The sequence below is a fragment of the Mus musculus genome, chromosome 7, assembly GCF_000001635.26.
Source record: "Mus musculus strain C57BL/6J chromosome 7, GRCm38.p6 C57BL/6J".
In the NCBI taxonomy this organism is placed as follows: Eukaryota; Metazoa; Chordata; class Mammalia; order Rodentia; family Muridae; genus Mus; species Mus musculus.
The window spans coordinates 141,447,635-141,460,866 of record NC_000073.6 but is presented as its reverse complement, the minus strand read 5'-3'; the positions used below and the strand labels follow the sequence as shown (position 1 = coordinate 141,460,866).

The 13,232-nt window shown below is 51.7% G+C and overlaps 2 protein-coding genes and 1 non-coding gene across 7 annotated transcripts; all 3 read right to left on the bottom strand.

Moving 5' to 3' along the window:
- Window positions 1-123: 123 nt before the first annotated feature.
- On the bottom strand, window positions 124-5,679 carry Pnpla2 (patatin-like phospholipase domain containing 2). Of its 3 annotated transcripts, NR_028142.1 has the most exons (10): window positions 5,394-5,679; window positions 4,218-4,299; window positions 3,362-3,594; window positions 3,210-3,275; window positions 2,653-2,862; window positions 2,377-2,437; window positions 2,108-2,275; window positions 1,890-2,022; window positions 1,578-1,700; window positions 124-1,478 (listed from the first exon to the last, which is right to left on the bottom strand). NR_028142.1 is itself a non-coding variant. In NM_001163689.1 (9 exons), the coding sequence occupies exons 1-9, from the start codon at window positions 5,578-5,580 to the stop codon at window positions 1,199-1,201; spliced, it is 1,461 nt and encodes a 486-aa protein (NP_001157161.1). In that variant the 5' UTR covers window positions 5,581-5,679; the 3' UTR covers window positions 124-1,198. The 3 variants fall into 3 exon arrangements, 2 of the variants coding, with proteins under 2 accessions (NP_001157161.1, NP_080078.2); NM_001163689.1 differs by lacking the exon at window positions 4,218-4,299; NM_025802.3 differs by lacking the exons at window positions 2,108-2,275; window positions 4,218-4,299.
- A 3,828-nt stretch (window positions 5,680-9,507) lies between these two features.
- Window positions 9,508-13,216, bottom strand: Rplp2 (ribosomal protein, large P2). 3 transcript variants are annotated; one of them, NM_026020.7, is made up of 5 exons: window positions 13,160-13,216; window positions 12,836-12,959; window positions 12,093-12,141; window positions 9,765-9,863; window positions 9,508-9,635 (listed from the first exon to the last, which is right to left on the bottom strand). In NM_026020.7, the coding sequence occupies exons 2-5, from the start codon at window positions 12,956-12,958 to the stop codon at window positions 9,559-9,561; spliced, it is 348 nt and encodes a 115-aa protein (NP_080296.3). In that variant the 5' UTR covers window position 12,959; window positions 13,160-13,216; the 3' UTR covers window positions 9,508-9,558. The 3 variants fall into 3 exon arrangements, with proteins under 3 accessions (NP_080296.3, NP_001347587.1, NP_001347586.1); NM_001360658.1 differs by having other exon boundaries at window positions 9,508-9,632; NM_001360657.1 differs by having other exon boundaries at window positions 13,179-13,216.
- On the bottom strand, window positions 11,931-12,064 carry Snora52 (small nucleolar RNA, H/ACA box 52). The gene has a single exon (NR_034049.2). It is a non-coding gene; the product is annotated as a small nucleolar RNA, H/ACA box 52 (small nucleolar RNA).
- Window positions 13,217-13,232: the final 16 nt, after the last annotated feature.

The window sequence follows — 13,232 nt, the reverse complement described above, 5'->3', positions numbered from 1 at the left end:
TGGGTGCTGAGCTCGGAGGACTAAGCTAAGTCCTCCAACTGGACAGTTAAGCTCACCCCCACTCAGAGTTCCCCTTCCTCCAAGACTATTACAACACACACAAACACAGCACAGGATACTTCAGGAAACCATGGTGAACTCTACTTTGCCTCAGTACTTCTGATCTCTCCCAAGGTTCTGGCGGGAAGCAGGTATGGTTACAGTACAGGAAAGGGCATATGCACCTGGCAGTGGAGCATGTGACAACCAAGAAAGAGGAGCCAAGCACAAAGTTCTGGGCAAGATGCCCCAGTATGGGTCAGGAACCAATCTTCCCGGGTCCCCAGACCGCAGTTCCAGAAGCTTCGCCCTTCACAGGGATCCACGCCCTCACTCGCTGTGTCACATGAGGAGCGGATGTGTGGGTGACACCTTTTGTAAACATTTTCCCCCTAGTGCTTGAGATGGAATCCGGACCTGGTGCATATTAGACAGCTGTTCAACGGCTGAGCAACTCTAACCCACCACTTTAGTTTTTTTATCGATACTAAGGGGCTCAAACTCCCAAACATATCTGCTGGCCCAAGAGACAGGCAGCAAGCCTCAGAGAGAACAGAGCAGCTTACATGTGTCCTTGCCAGAGGACTGACCTTAGGAGACGGTCCCCAGCTGCCAGGACTCAGAGAACCCCGTGAAGCCCAACTGTTAGCTACTGAGACACCAGTTCACTGGGAGAAAGCTCTGTCTGCTGACCACAGTCGGAGGCAAGGGTAACATGCAGAAGTGAGGAAGGCAGAAGCTGAGCTGTGGCTTTTATTAGATCTGCTTTGGCAAAAATAAATAATTCTTCACACACTCTGCAAGGAAACTTGGACACCAGGGAGCAGCAGCAGATGTGGAGTTCTTAAGACTGACCCTGCACTGAAAAGGTGGTGGGCAGGAGTAAGGCACAGGTGACGTGACGGGGGAGGGCTCTGTGGGCTCCGGGGGAGGGCGACTCCCCATCCCTCCCCACCAGGAGTAGCATAGTGAGTGGCTGGTGAAAGGTTTCACATCGAAAGCCCACTTGCAGCTGTGCAGGGTCCTATGTCCTCATTCCACAGCATGTAAGGGGGAGAGCCGGGGCAGACAGGATCTTGTTCCACCCCGGGGCTCCTCTTAGTGGGGCAGGACAACTTGGAGCTTGGCTGGTAGCCGGGCGATGTGGGAATGGTGATTCTCAGCAAGGCGGGAGGCCAGGTGGATCCTGTGGGGTGGCAGGATCTGCGGCAGTGGGGCTGGCAGGTGCGCGCATGCGCAAGGCATCCGGCGGGAAGGCCACATTGGTGCAGAAGAGACCCAGCAGTAGCTGACGCTGGCATTCTTCCCACTTGGCCAGCGCGTCCCCCAGTGAGAGGTTGTTTCGTACCCAGTTGGGTAGGGCCTCACTGTAGGTGGCGCAAGACAGTGGCACAGAGGGCAGAGACTGGGCACGTCGCAGTTCCACCTGCTCAGACAGTCTGCAGGTGGGGAGGAGACATGGAGGAAAGGAAGGCTTAGTGGAGATCTGCCATTCCAAGACTCAGGACCCAGGGGGCCAGGCGGTCAGAGCAGCTCACCTGGAAGGCAGATGGTCACCCAATTTCCTCTTGGCCCTCATCACCAGATACTGGCAGATGCTACCCGTCTGCTCTTTCATCCACCGGATATCTTCAGGGACATCAGGCAGCCACTCCAACAAGCTGAGAAGGGAGCACCGAGAGCATGAGCTCAGAAACACCAGGCTGGGATCTGGTGCTCCCTTGCCAGGTTCTGAAGACCTATCCTCCCCAAATCTCCCAAGGAGCCCATTGCTCATGGATGATCCGGGACCTCTGTCCCTGATGTACCGGTTGATGTGTCCTCCCCCAGACTCCGTTCCCCACCCTCACCGGATGGTGAAGGACACTGCACTCTCCAGCGGCAGAGTATAGGGCACCATCATGGCCGTTGCCAGGCGCACTGGTAGCATGTTGGAAAGGGTGGTCATCAGGTCCTTTGGTTCCACACAGGCCTCCAGCAGGGCTGCAGAGAGGAAGGTGGCAGTCAATCAGGGAAGTGGGGGCCTCCTAGGCCTCCTAACTGAGCTTCCCTCCCCGTGGCGGCGCACCCTCATTGAGTCTGGCAGGCAGGTGCTCTAGAATTCGATCTTTTCTATAAGGCTGCAATTGATCCTCCTCTCCAGCCCTCTCCTCCACCACAGCAGCTTCCTCTGCATCCTCTTCCTGGGGGACAACTGGGGGCAGTGCCAGCAAAGGGTTGGGTTGGTTCAGTAGGCCTGTGGGGGGGGGGGGGGGGTCAGAGAGATGCCATCAGAGGTTATGGCCAGCAGGGGGCACTGCAGGTCCAGCTTCTTCCACCCCAGGGCTGCCCACACACCATTCCTCCTAAGGAATCGAAGTCCATCTCTGTAGCCCTGTTTGCACATCTCTCGGAGGACCTGTGGCGGAGGTATAAATCAGTGTGAATGGTGCGGTTGAATTACTGCTGTAGAGTCCCTGTAACTGCCACTTCCACCAACAACCTGCCCTGGCTTGAAGTCCTGCCAACCTTGGAAAGCATCCAAAAGCCCCACTGTCATCCCAGGGCTCAGAGGTCCCCAGGGTTCTCTCCCCTGGTGCTGGCTTAGTCAGGACTGGGTGTGTGCGGGCTCACCATGGGCTCTGGCGGGAAGAGAGCCTTCGAGAGGCGGTAGAGATTGCGAAGGTTGAACTGGATGCTGGTGTTGGTGACGCGAAGCTCGTGGATGTTGGTGGAGCTGTCCTGAGGGCAGATGTCACTCTCGCCTGAGAATGGGGACACTGTGATGGTATTCTTCAGCTCATAAAGTGGCAAGTTGTCTGAAATGCCGCCATCCACATAGCGCTTTGCAAGAACACACATTCATAGTCACACACTGAGGGGCTGCAGGGTGTCCTGGCAGCCCTACTCGGTTCCACTTGAGCCTTTGGCCCACTACGTATTGGCCACTGGGGACTCCTCAGCAAATGGCCAGACAGATGGAGTTGAGATGGGCACCAGCCAGAGGAAATCTGAGCCTCCCCAAGACTCCCCTGAATCTTGAGTCATGAGAAGTCAAGCAACAGGCAGTGAGGGACTGAAGATGGAGAGAGGCACCCCAGTGGCCTTTCTCCTCCACCCCCTTTTCCTGCAGCCCAGAGACAGTACATGATGCTTCTCGTTCCAGGGCAGGGCCAAGCAGAGATACTTACCACCCCTTGGAGGGTAGGAGGAATGAGGCCACAGTACACCGGGATAAATGTGCTGCAGACATTGGCCTGAAGAACAAGACACAGGGTAGTAGACAAGGCTCTGCCTTGAGTTAACTCCCTGCCGCCGCCAACACGGTGTCTGCAGTGCCTACCTGGATGAGCTCATCCTTGGAGCTAAAGTGGGATATGATGACGTTCTCTCCGTCTGAAACACGAGTCAGGGAGATGCCCAGGCGTCCATTGGCGCGCTCATGGCAATCAGCAGGCAGGGTCTTTAGTAGACAGCCACGGATGGTCTTCACCAGGTTGAAGGAGGGATGCAGAGGACCCAGGAACCGCTTCCGGGCCTCCTTGGACACCTCAATAATGTTGGCACCTGCTTCACCTGGGAGAGCAGGGCCGGGATCAGGGACAGCATTCCCAGCATTCCCAGCTTAGTAACCATCTGTCCTCCAGGACTCCACACCCAGGATATACTCAGATGGATGACATTCCATTGACTGTGAAGACACCTATGCCCACACTGGGGGCTGGCTCACAATTGGGACTTTGCCACTTAAAGAAGAAGGCAGACCACCACCCTGGAGATGGCGTACAGCAGGAGCTGGCCAGCTGCGATTAAAACCTGCCCTGTGCCTGGTATTTCCCAACTGCCTGTCCCCATGAGTCACTGTGCCTAACATGGTATGGCACGTGGCCTAGCATGGGAAGACGGAGGGTCAACTCTGACCTACTTCAACCATCACCTACTTGGCCAGATCTAAGTGGGTGGGCAGACCCACGAAGCCCAGCTCAGCCCAAGAGGTGCACCCTCAAGAACAGTAGCTTACAGCGGAGGGCCCACTTCCTGGGAAGACATGGTCTCACTTCTGCCAAATGCAAGCACTCTGACACTTAGGAGGCCCTTGATGATGACCCAGAACAATAGTACGGTGGCCAGAGAGAGGAGAATCTAGGGTTTGTTTGTTTTCCCCCCTGAGGACCCATGCCCTCCTCCAAGATGCTCACCTTGGCAGGCATGGGACATAAAGACCAGGGGTTTACAGCAGACAGTAGGCAACCTGTCATTGTTCTAGCTGCTCAAGATCACCTGTGCAAAGTATTGGTAGTAAGTGGTTCTGTGGGAGTGGCATCCCTAACTCATTCTCAATTCAGGTATGGTCCTCATGTCTGTCCTGAGACCACCTACCCACTATACCCACTCCTCTGAAAGCCCCCATGAGAGCCAGCGGGCAAGATCACAGGGTGAACTTCAGGGACCAAGAACTAGAACTGTATTCCTTCTCCTCTTCCCTCCTCAGGGCAAAGGTGATGGGAAAGAGACCGCAGAAAACCCTAGACAATCTCCTGCCGATGCCCTTGTCACCTTGCCTGACCTATGGGACGGGGGGATGGGCAGCACTTCCCAGGACTCCTAAGGAGGAAGAACTTTGTGTGCTGTAAACAACAACCCACGTGGTAGCCGGAAGTGTGAGACCCAGCCCCCCTTCCCATCTCTGTACTCCCGAAACCCTTCAAAGCACAGAAGTGTGGCCACCCGGTGAAGTGGGTCAGCTGGCTACAGCTGTCAATCACCATGGACCGAGCAAGCAATTATGCCCAGCCCTGGCTCCAGCTGCGTTCAGAGGTCCCCTTTAGGAACCATGACACAGTGTCCAGATGCCCATTTGAGGAATCCTTGTACTAGGCCCCAGAGTCACAGCAGTTTGTAGCGGCAGAGCCTCAGGACACAGTGACCGCTGGCAGCCAGTTCGGGGAGACCAATGCCCCTCCTCTCTCCCTCGCTCATAGCTCCGCCCACGATTTACTTTCTCTTTCCAATAACAGTCGAGTGGCACCTGCTGGTCTCCAACCTTTGTGCCCCTTAAGGCGGGCTACATGGGCACCAAGAGAATGCCATGAGCCAAGAGCGCGCCAGGCCCCACCCCAGTCCCTAGACACTCTTAGAACAAAAACAAACCAGAACAAAAACAAACCAGAACCCGCCCCGGACCGGAGCTCAGAACTGGACTTTCGGTCATAGTTCCGGAATACAGGCAGAGATGTCCCTCTCTACCGCTTCTACTGCACTAACTAGTTACTGGAACAGCTTCCCTACGCCGGCTAGGCGTGGGACGCTAGAGCATCCACCGGCCTGCGCGGTCCCCACCCCATCCTGCCCAACTTCCGCGCAGCTCGGCTCACCCAGGCAGGCCCCAGTGACCAGCGCTGTGGCGGTGAGCGCCCCTGCCGAGGCTCCGTAGATGTGAGTGGCGTTGGCCACCAGGAAGGGCGCGTGCTCACGGAGGCAGGAGGCCACGCCAATGTGGTAGACCCCGAGGAAGCCGCAGCCAGCGAATGAGATGTTCCACTTGGTCTCCCTCGGGAACATCGTGACTCGATGTCCTGCGGGCAGTGGGTCCCGCAGTCTCGATACCTTGGGGTCTCCGCCGGCGGAGGCGGAGACGCTGTGCCGGGAGGCAGAGGAGGAGGTGTTTTAGTGCGGGGTGAGGGCGGGGCCTGGTCGGCAGGGGGCAGGACCTGGGCGCGCGATCCAACTGGATCAAGCAGGGAACGGCCGCGCCCCCGAGGCCCCGCCCCTTCGTGACACCTGCTGGGCAAAGCCATCTGAGAGACCTGGAGAGGGGATTCCCAGGCTTCAGCTTCTCTCTCTCCCCACAGCTTCTTCAATCCCACAGCTTCTTCAATCCCACAGCTTCTTCAATCCCACAGCTTGGGCAGCCCCTGGACTCAGGGAGAGCCGAGCACATGGAGAAGTGCAAGTTTTGTACAGATCTGGGTACCAGGAGTTTGTGAACAGGTGTCTCCTCCTTCTCCAGGGATACCCACCAGGACACAGATGAACTGGACAGAACCTGGGCGAAGTCGCAGATAGTACCCCCTATGGGCCTGAAAACCTGGGCCACTCAGGCTAAAGCCCCCAAAACCAACAGGCCAAACAGACTGACACTGGCCCAGCAAATACTGTCACAGACTCAAGTCCTGCTCTTACCATCATAGGGGCCCTCGATACCCTAGCTGCTCACTTGGGTTTTAGCTGCCTGATCCTGTGGCTCCTCCGATTGTGGGGTCTACTTGGTCTCAGAACAAAAGCCTCAACCCAACTGATTGTTCCAGGAAGTGGTGTGCGCCTGGGTAATGTTACCCTCTCACCCTTTTCCCCGGACTAGAATTCCCTTAGCTGAGGGACAGGCTAAAACCTAGCCCTCGTTTTACCCCACCCCAAACAAGGTTGGGTTTATGGGTGACAGTGTCTTTTTGCCCAGAAATTCTCACTCCCAGCTTAGCTCTAGACCTATCACAACAGAAGTACAACTGTATTGTCAACAATTCAACCTGAAGATCTCTGAGCCAGTGCCTTTTATTCAGGTGACCCGGGACCTTGACATACACCGCAAAGAACTTCAAAACCAGCAAGAATGAAATTAGTTTATTAAGCATACATGAGAGGCACTTAAGAGGCAAGTCCAGGTCTTAGAAATGTGCCCAAGTACCTGAGCAGTAGTTATATACATAACTTAGAGGGGTTTTGAAGCTGATTAATCTAAAAAGTTTATTTTTGATACAAGGTAAAGGATCTATTGTATACTATGGACTTCAATCCTAAACTAGAAACCTGCCTCCATCTCCCAAATGGTAGAATTAGAGGCCCCCAGCTTAATTGCCTTTTAAAGATACACCATGCAGGCTTGCAGCGGAAGAAAGTATGTTGAAAATAAGGGGATCCTCACACGTCATGAGGAAGCTGTTTGAAGCAGTTTAGTTTATTAGCCATTTTGTTTGTGAAGTTTTCTCAGAAAATGGAGTACAGTTCCTTGGCAGGTGGTCTGGTCAGTTATGTTGAAAACCCTTGGATGTGAGCCATCAAGAGAAGGAAGTGTGCATCAGCAGAGTGAGAGCTGGGTGAATGGTGCCAGGGCTGGCTTTAAAAATCTCTTTAGTGGTCCCAAGGACAAGGACTAAACTGGGAATGAAGAAGGAAACATGGTAGGGTTGGTAGATGTAGGGAAATAAGTTTAGGTCATAGGTCCAAGGGGTCCTGGAGACATTTCTCTAAAGTCACAATGTCCCATCCTGTAGTGGGCCATTTCACACCCAGCATAGGTGCATCAATAGGTGAGGTCAACGGTGTCCCAACCCATTGTACAGTCAAAAGGTGGGGTATTTCTGGGGCTACTGAGCTGAGCTCTGGCAATCAGTTAAGGACAGAGCATCCAAGGTGGGTGAGCAGTCTCTGTGGCCCTGGCTGTCCTGAACTCAAGACATTTTACAGCTCCTACTCATCACCTTGGACCACAACAGCTTCTACTTAAGATCACCTGAGTGCAGGTACAGAGGCAGGAAGAGACCAATCCCCAGAGCTAGAGGACTCTGAACCACCAAGCCACCCAATACCCAATATGGATACTGAAAAGAGAGCCGGGGTCCTATGCTAACAGTGCTTTTAGCCACTAAGCCATCTCTTTAGTCCCTGATTTTAAAAAAAAAAATTATGTACCCAAAAATCAAAGGGATGCAGAACCCTATAGATTAGGAGGTACAGGTATTTGTGTGTCACCCAGCTTAGATGCTGGGATCTTAACTTCAGTCTGCTGATAACATTCACTATTTCCACAATTTGAATTTTTAGTTGAAGATCCTGGGGTTTGAACCTGGGGTGTCTAGGCAAACTCTGCCGCTGTACCCAGTTCAGAACTTACCTTTTCTTACTCAGCTGCCTCCACCTGCTGATCATGGGATTAAAGGTGTGAGCTGCCATTGCCTGGCTCAGAATTTTGATTTTTTTTTGTTTTTTTGTTTTTTTGTTTTTCGAGACAGGGTTTCTCTGTGTAGCCCTGGCTGTCCTGGAACTCACATTGTAGACCAGGCTGACCTCGAACTCAGAAATCCACCTGCCTCTGCCTCCCGAGTGCTGGGATTAAAGGCGTGTGCCACCACCGCCCGGCTCAGAATTTTGATTTTTAAAGGTTCTTTTTTGTTTTGTTTTTTTTTTGAGACAGGCTTTCTCTGTGTAGCCCTGGCTGTCCTGGAACTCAACTCTGTAAACCAGGCTGGCCTCGAACTCAGAAATTCACCCGCCTCTGCCTCCCAACTGCTGGGATTAAAGGCTTGTGCCACCACACCAGGCTTTTAAAGGTTCTTTATGCTAGGTAAACTTGTTCTATGCTGGCTTGGCCCACACACTGACTGAGACCAAAGGTTGTCAAGGTGGAATGTACACCGGTATGTCATGATTAATATGACTGAGTTTAGGGTAGAAACAAGTCCACAGTAAGCCCAGGGCTTATCCTGGTACACACAGGAAGCTAACGACTTAAGGTCCTCTCTATTTTTGTTCCAGTAATGGGCCTGAGGGACAGTGCTGCCCCAGCTCAGTAGGACCTCTGCTCTCATTTCCACAGAGGGTAAGGCTGTTTGGGCACACACCCTTCAGGCTCCTGGGAGATGCTGGTGCCAAGAACAGGGCTGGCCTTTCTCAGAATCCTGAGGCTGGGTCAACTCCCATGAACAACCTTATAAGAACCTTAAGCAGCACAAGCCCCTCCCTTCCTTCAGGGTACAGGCTACAATTGTGCCCAGAACCCTGGACCCTCCTACCCCTACCCCCATCTCTACCTGCTCCCTTATAGCTCACCTCAAAGGGTGTTAGCTGTCTTTTCTACATCCACCACCCTTCCTGGTTGTGGCCATATTTTATTCCTTGCCACAGGAAGCAGAGTGATCTCCATCCTCTGTGTAACACTCAGCTGTCTACCTAAAAGACTGACAGACCAGGTGAGTAAGAACACTGACTGCTCTTCCAAAGGTCCTGAGTTCAAATTCCCGCAACCATATGGTGGCTCACAACCATCCATAATGAGATCTGATGCCCTCTTCTAGTGTGTCCGAGGACAGCTATAATGTACTTATAAATGCAAAATGTAGAGAACCAGCCATTAGAAAGCTAACACTCTGAAAAGTTATCTGTACCTTGACACCTCAATCCTTATAGGGAAACTTGGGGACACCCTCACTGTCAAGCTAAGTGGAATAGTGACCTATGAACCACTCTTACAGCAGAGCAGTGCTACTCAAAAAAAAATTTTTTTTCAATTCAGGCTCACTCATATTTCCCATAACTTGTTTTCCCAGAATATTTAACAAAAGCTGCAAGGAAACACCACACAGGGCCTGACAGTTGTCTAAAGCCAAGGCCCTACTAAGTAAAGGGGCCTAAGGATCCTCTTTCCCCCACTGACCCAACTCTGGGTGGAGCCTAGGCTGAAGACACAGCATGTCGCATGTTGACAAAATGTTTAAAGGCCACTCAAGATACATAAAAAGACTTTATTTGCAGGGGAGCAGGAATTTAATCAAACAAGCCAAATCCCATGTCGTCATCCGACTCCTCGGACTCCTCCTTCTTCTCATCTTTCTTCTCCTCTGCTGTGGGGGAACACCATAGTAAGCACTGCCCCAAGAATTCATCTAGGTTGTCCCAGGAGCCCCAAGCAACAATAAACCTTGAGTACCAACCCCCTTTACCACCCACTCACTCATCAGACCTCCATTTACCTGCAGCGGGGGCAGAACCAGCAGCAGGTGCTGCAGAGCCAGGGGCAGCAGAAACAGCCACAGCCCCACCAGCAGGCACACTGGCCAGCTTGCCAACACCTACACAAAATAGAAAGAACATGAGACCAGAACCCAGACCCTGTGAGGGAAGTTATCACACCAGCAGGACGACTGCTCACTTAAAACCACTGCCACCTGCTTTCACTCCAAACACAAAGCAGCTTTGCATACATCTAGGAACATCTAATACCATTGAAGACTTCTTTCCCCACATTCTGATACACTAAAGAAAAGAAACTGGAATTAGCACCACTCTGACCTCCACCTTAAGAACAAGATGTGCTGGGCGTGGTGGCACACGCCTTTGATCCCAGCACTTGGGAGGCAGAGGCAGGCGGATCTCTTGAGTTCGAGGCCAGCCTGGTCTACAGAGTTTCAGGACAGCCAAGGCTACTCAGAGAAACCCAGTCTCAAAGAAAAAAGAAAAAAAAAAAAAAAAAACAAGATGGACAAGCTAGGCATGTCTTTAGTCCCAGTAGGGGATCCGAGTTCAATGCCAGCATGGGCTAAACAGAGACACCTTGTCTTTACTGCTGTCTCAAAAACTTTAAAAATCACAGGAACAAAATAAGCTGGGAGGTGGTGAGACACATCTATAACCCAGCACTTAGAAGGAAGAGGCGGGTAGATTATGAGTTTGAGGCCAACCTGACCTGACCTTATACAATGAGTTCCAGGACAGCCAGGGCTATTCAGATAAACCCTGCCCCCAAGTACATTTTAAAACAAGTTCTGGACACTACCCCTTTTTGGGATTGGGAACAAAACACCCATGGAAGGAGTTACAGAGACAAAGTTTGGAGCTGAGACAAAAGGATGGACCATCTAGAGACTGCCACACCGGGGATCCATCCCATAATCAGCCTCCTAATGCTGACACCACTGCATACACCAGCAAGATTTTGCTGAAAGGACCCTGATATAGTTGTTTCTTGTGAGGCTATGCTGGTGCCTGGCAAACACATAAGTGGATGCTCACAGTCAGCTATTGGATGGAACACAGAGCCCCCAATGGAGGAGCTAGAGAAAATACCTAAAGAGCTAAAGGGGTCTGCAACCCTATAGGTGGAACAACAATATGAACTAACAAGTACCCCCCAGAGCTTGTGTCTCTAGCTGCATATGTAGCAGAAGATGGCCTAGTAGGCCATCATTGGGAAGAGAGGCCCCTTAGTCTTGCAAACTTTATATGCCTCAGTACAGGGGAATGCCAGGGCCAAAAAGTAGGAGTGTGTGTGTCTGTGTGTGTGGTTTATGGGGGACTTTTGGGAAAGTATTTGATATGTAAATGAGGAAAATACCTAATTAAAAAAAAAAAGTTCAAGCCAGGCGTGGTGGCAAATGCCTTTAATCCCAGCACTCAGGACAGAGGCAGAGGCAGGCGGATTTCTGAGTTCAATGCCAGCCTGGTCTACAAAGTGAGTTCCAGGACAGCCAGGGCTATAAGGAGAAACCACAAAAACAAACAAACAAACACACACAAGCTCAGCTTGGTGGTGCACACTTTTAATTTCAGCAGCCAGGAGGCAGAAGCCTGTGAATTTAAGGCCATCATGGTCTACAAAGTGGGTTTACAGGCCACATGGGTTCTTACTTTTAGTTATTTAGAAATCTTAAAATTGAACAAACAGCCGAGCGTGGTGGCGTACGCCCTTGATACCAGCACTCGGGAGGCAGAGAAACCCTGTCTCAAAAAAACAAAAACAACAAGGCAAAAAAAAATAAATAAAAATTGAACAATCATTTTACCATGAGGGTGCCCCAGGCTGATTGCAAATAAGTACTAGTCCGGTGGTGCCAGAAATCTGTATGCCTTAGTTAAGAAGGAACCTGTGGCAGGGCTTGGTGGCACACACCTTTAATCCCAGCACTAGGGAGGCAGAGGCAGGGAGATTTGAGTTCAAGGCCAGCCTGGTCAGTTCCAGGACAGCCAGCTACACAGAGAAATCCTGTCTCAAAAAACCGAGAGAGAAAGAAAGAGAAAAGAAGAAAGGAAGGAAAGAGAGAGAACACCAATTTTTAGCATCCCCAGTCCCTCCTCAAAGGAAAGGTTTTCACACATCCTCGTAGAAACCATAAAGTGACCCCATTGCCAGTTTCTGAGGGTGTTCTGAAGCGCTGCAGGCACAAGCCTAAAATGAAAAGGCCTTGCACAACTCTGGCAGTGTTTCTAGGATGCTCTGGTCCACAAGCGAAGCCTGGCAGATCACTGGCTGACCAGCAGGTATTAGGATGGACCACAAACAGGCCAACTTCCCAGGAACTCACCCTGAGCGATGACATCCTCAATGTTCTTTCCATTCAGCTCACTGATGACCTGGGGTAGACAACCACAGCTAGCAGTCAGCAATGCAAGGCACGGGGAAGGTCTCCTGAGATACTGGACCTGCTCTCAACTCCCAGGAACTACCTATGAGATAGTGCTGGGTCTTCTCAACAATGATTTTGGCAAAGGAAGTTTTAGATACTAAAATTCTACCGTTCTGTGAAGTTTAGGTTCTATGTACAACCTAGGTGGGTGGAGTGGGAACCCTTTCTAGAAGAATCTTAAGGGGCGATGAGATAGCTCCACTGCTAAAGACTTGGACTCTAACATATCCTAGAGTCCCAGCACTATAGGTCCAAGGAGACACAGATGCCTCTGTTGGCATCTACACACATACATCCTTTACTGCAAAGCTAGTTTAAAAAAAAAAAAGTTAGAAAACTGGTTTACACAGTGAGTTCCAGGTTAGCCAGAGCTACACGGTGAGGCCTTGTCTCAAAAAATAAGATCACACAACATGAGTTGTATTAAACTTCTATAAAAGCACGATTATCACGACTGACTTCTTCGATTGCACAAGGACTAAAGAGAAAACTATGACTAAGATGGGTGTAGGCCTCCTCCATCCATCCTTTTCAACAGGTTATCTACAATTTTTCTTAAAAGTAAAATCCGGACATAATAGGATAAGGACCGCCGCTGGTAGACATTTGGATCCAGCGGGTCCAAGCAAGCAGCATGCTACCTTGTTGAGCCGATCATCGTCCGCTTCGATGCCCACGCTGTCTAGTATTTTCTTGATGTCTTTGGCGCTAGGAGAGGAGTTGCCCCCGAGGGCGGCCAGCAGGTAAGAGGCGACGTAGCGCATGCTAAATGGGGCAGGGAGTGGGTACAGTGGTGAGGTTATCCGAGAGGCCTTCTGCTTCCCCCTCCATTTTAAGCAGCAAGTGAGGCCACGTGAGGCGCCAGGCCTCCGGTCACAGAATGCTGCGCCACCCTCGCCTCCCGGCCGTCATCCAACCCCGCAGTCCCCACCACTGTTCGCGGCCCAGGCGGCCAGGCTACTCACTCGGCTGCGGGGGACAGACCTCACGCGTGCGACCTCGGCGGCGTCCGGCGGCGAAAGGAAGACGCTGACGCAG

Bases quoted from the DNA above. Each gene is read 5' to 3' on its own strand.
- Pnpla2 (NM_001163689.1), bottom strand. From the start codon at position 5,580: ATGTTCCCGAGGGAGACCAAGTGGAACATCTCATTCGCTGGCTGCGGC. The intron at 3,595-5,393 runs GTGAGCCGAGCT...CTGCTCTCCCAG, and splicing joins GGTCACTGGGGCCTGCCTGG to GTGAAGCAGGTGCCAACATT. The intron at 1,479-1,577 runs GTGAGCTGCTCT...CCCCACCTGCAG, and splicing joins GGTGACCATCTGCCTTCCAG to ACTGTCTGAGCAGGTGGAAC.
- Rplp2 (NM_026020.7), bottom strand. From the start codon at position 12,958: ATGCGCTACGTCGCCTCTTACCTGCTGGCCGCCCTCGGGGGCAACTCC. The intron at 12,142-12,835 runs GTAGCATGCTGC...TGTCTACCCCAG, and splicing joins ACGATGATCGGCTCAACAAG to GTCATCAGTGAGCTGAATGG. The intron at 9,636-9,764 runs GTAAATGGAGGT...GTTCCCCCACAG, and splicing joins TGGTTCTGCCCCCGCTGCAG to CAGAGGAGAAGAAAGATGAG.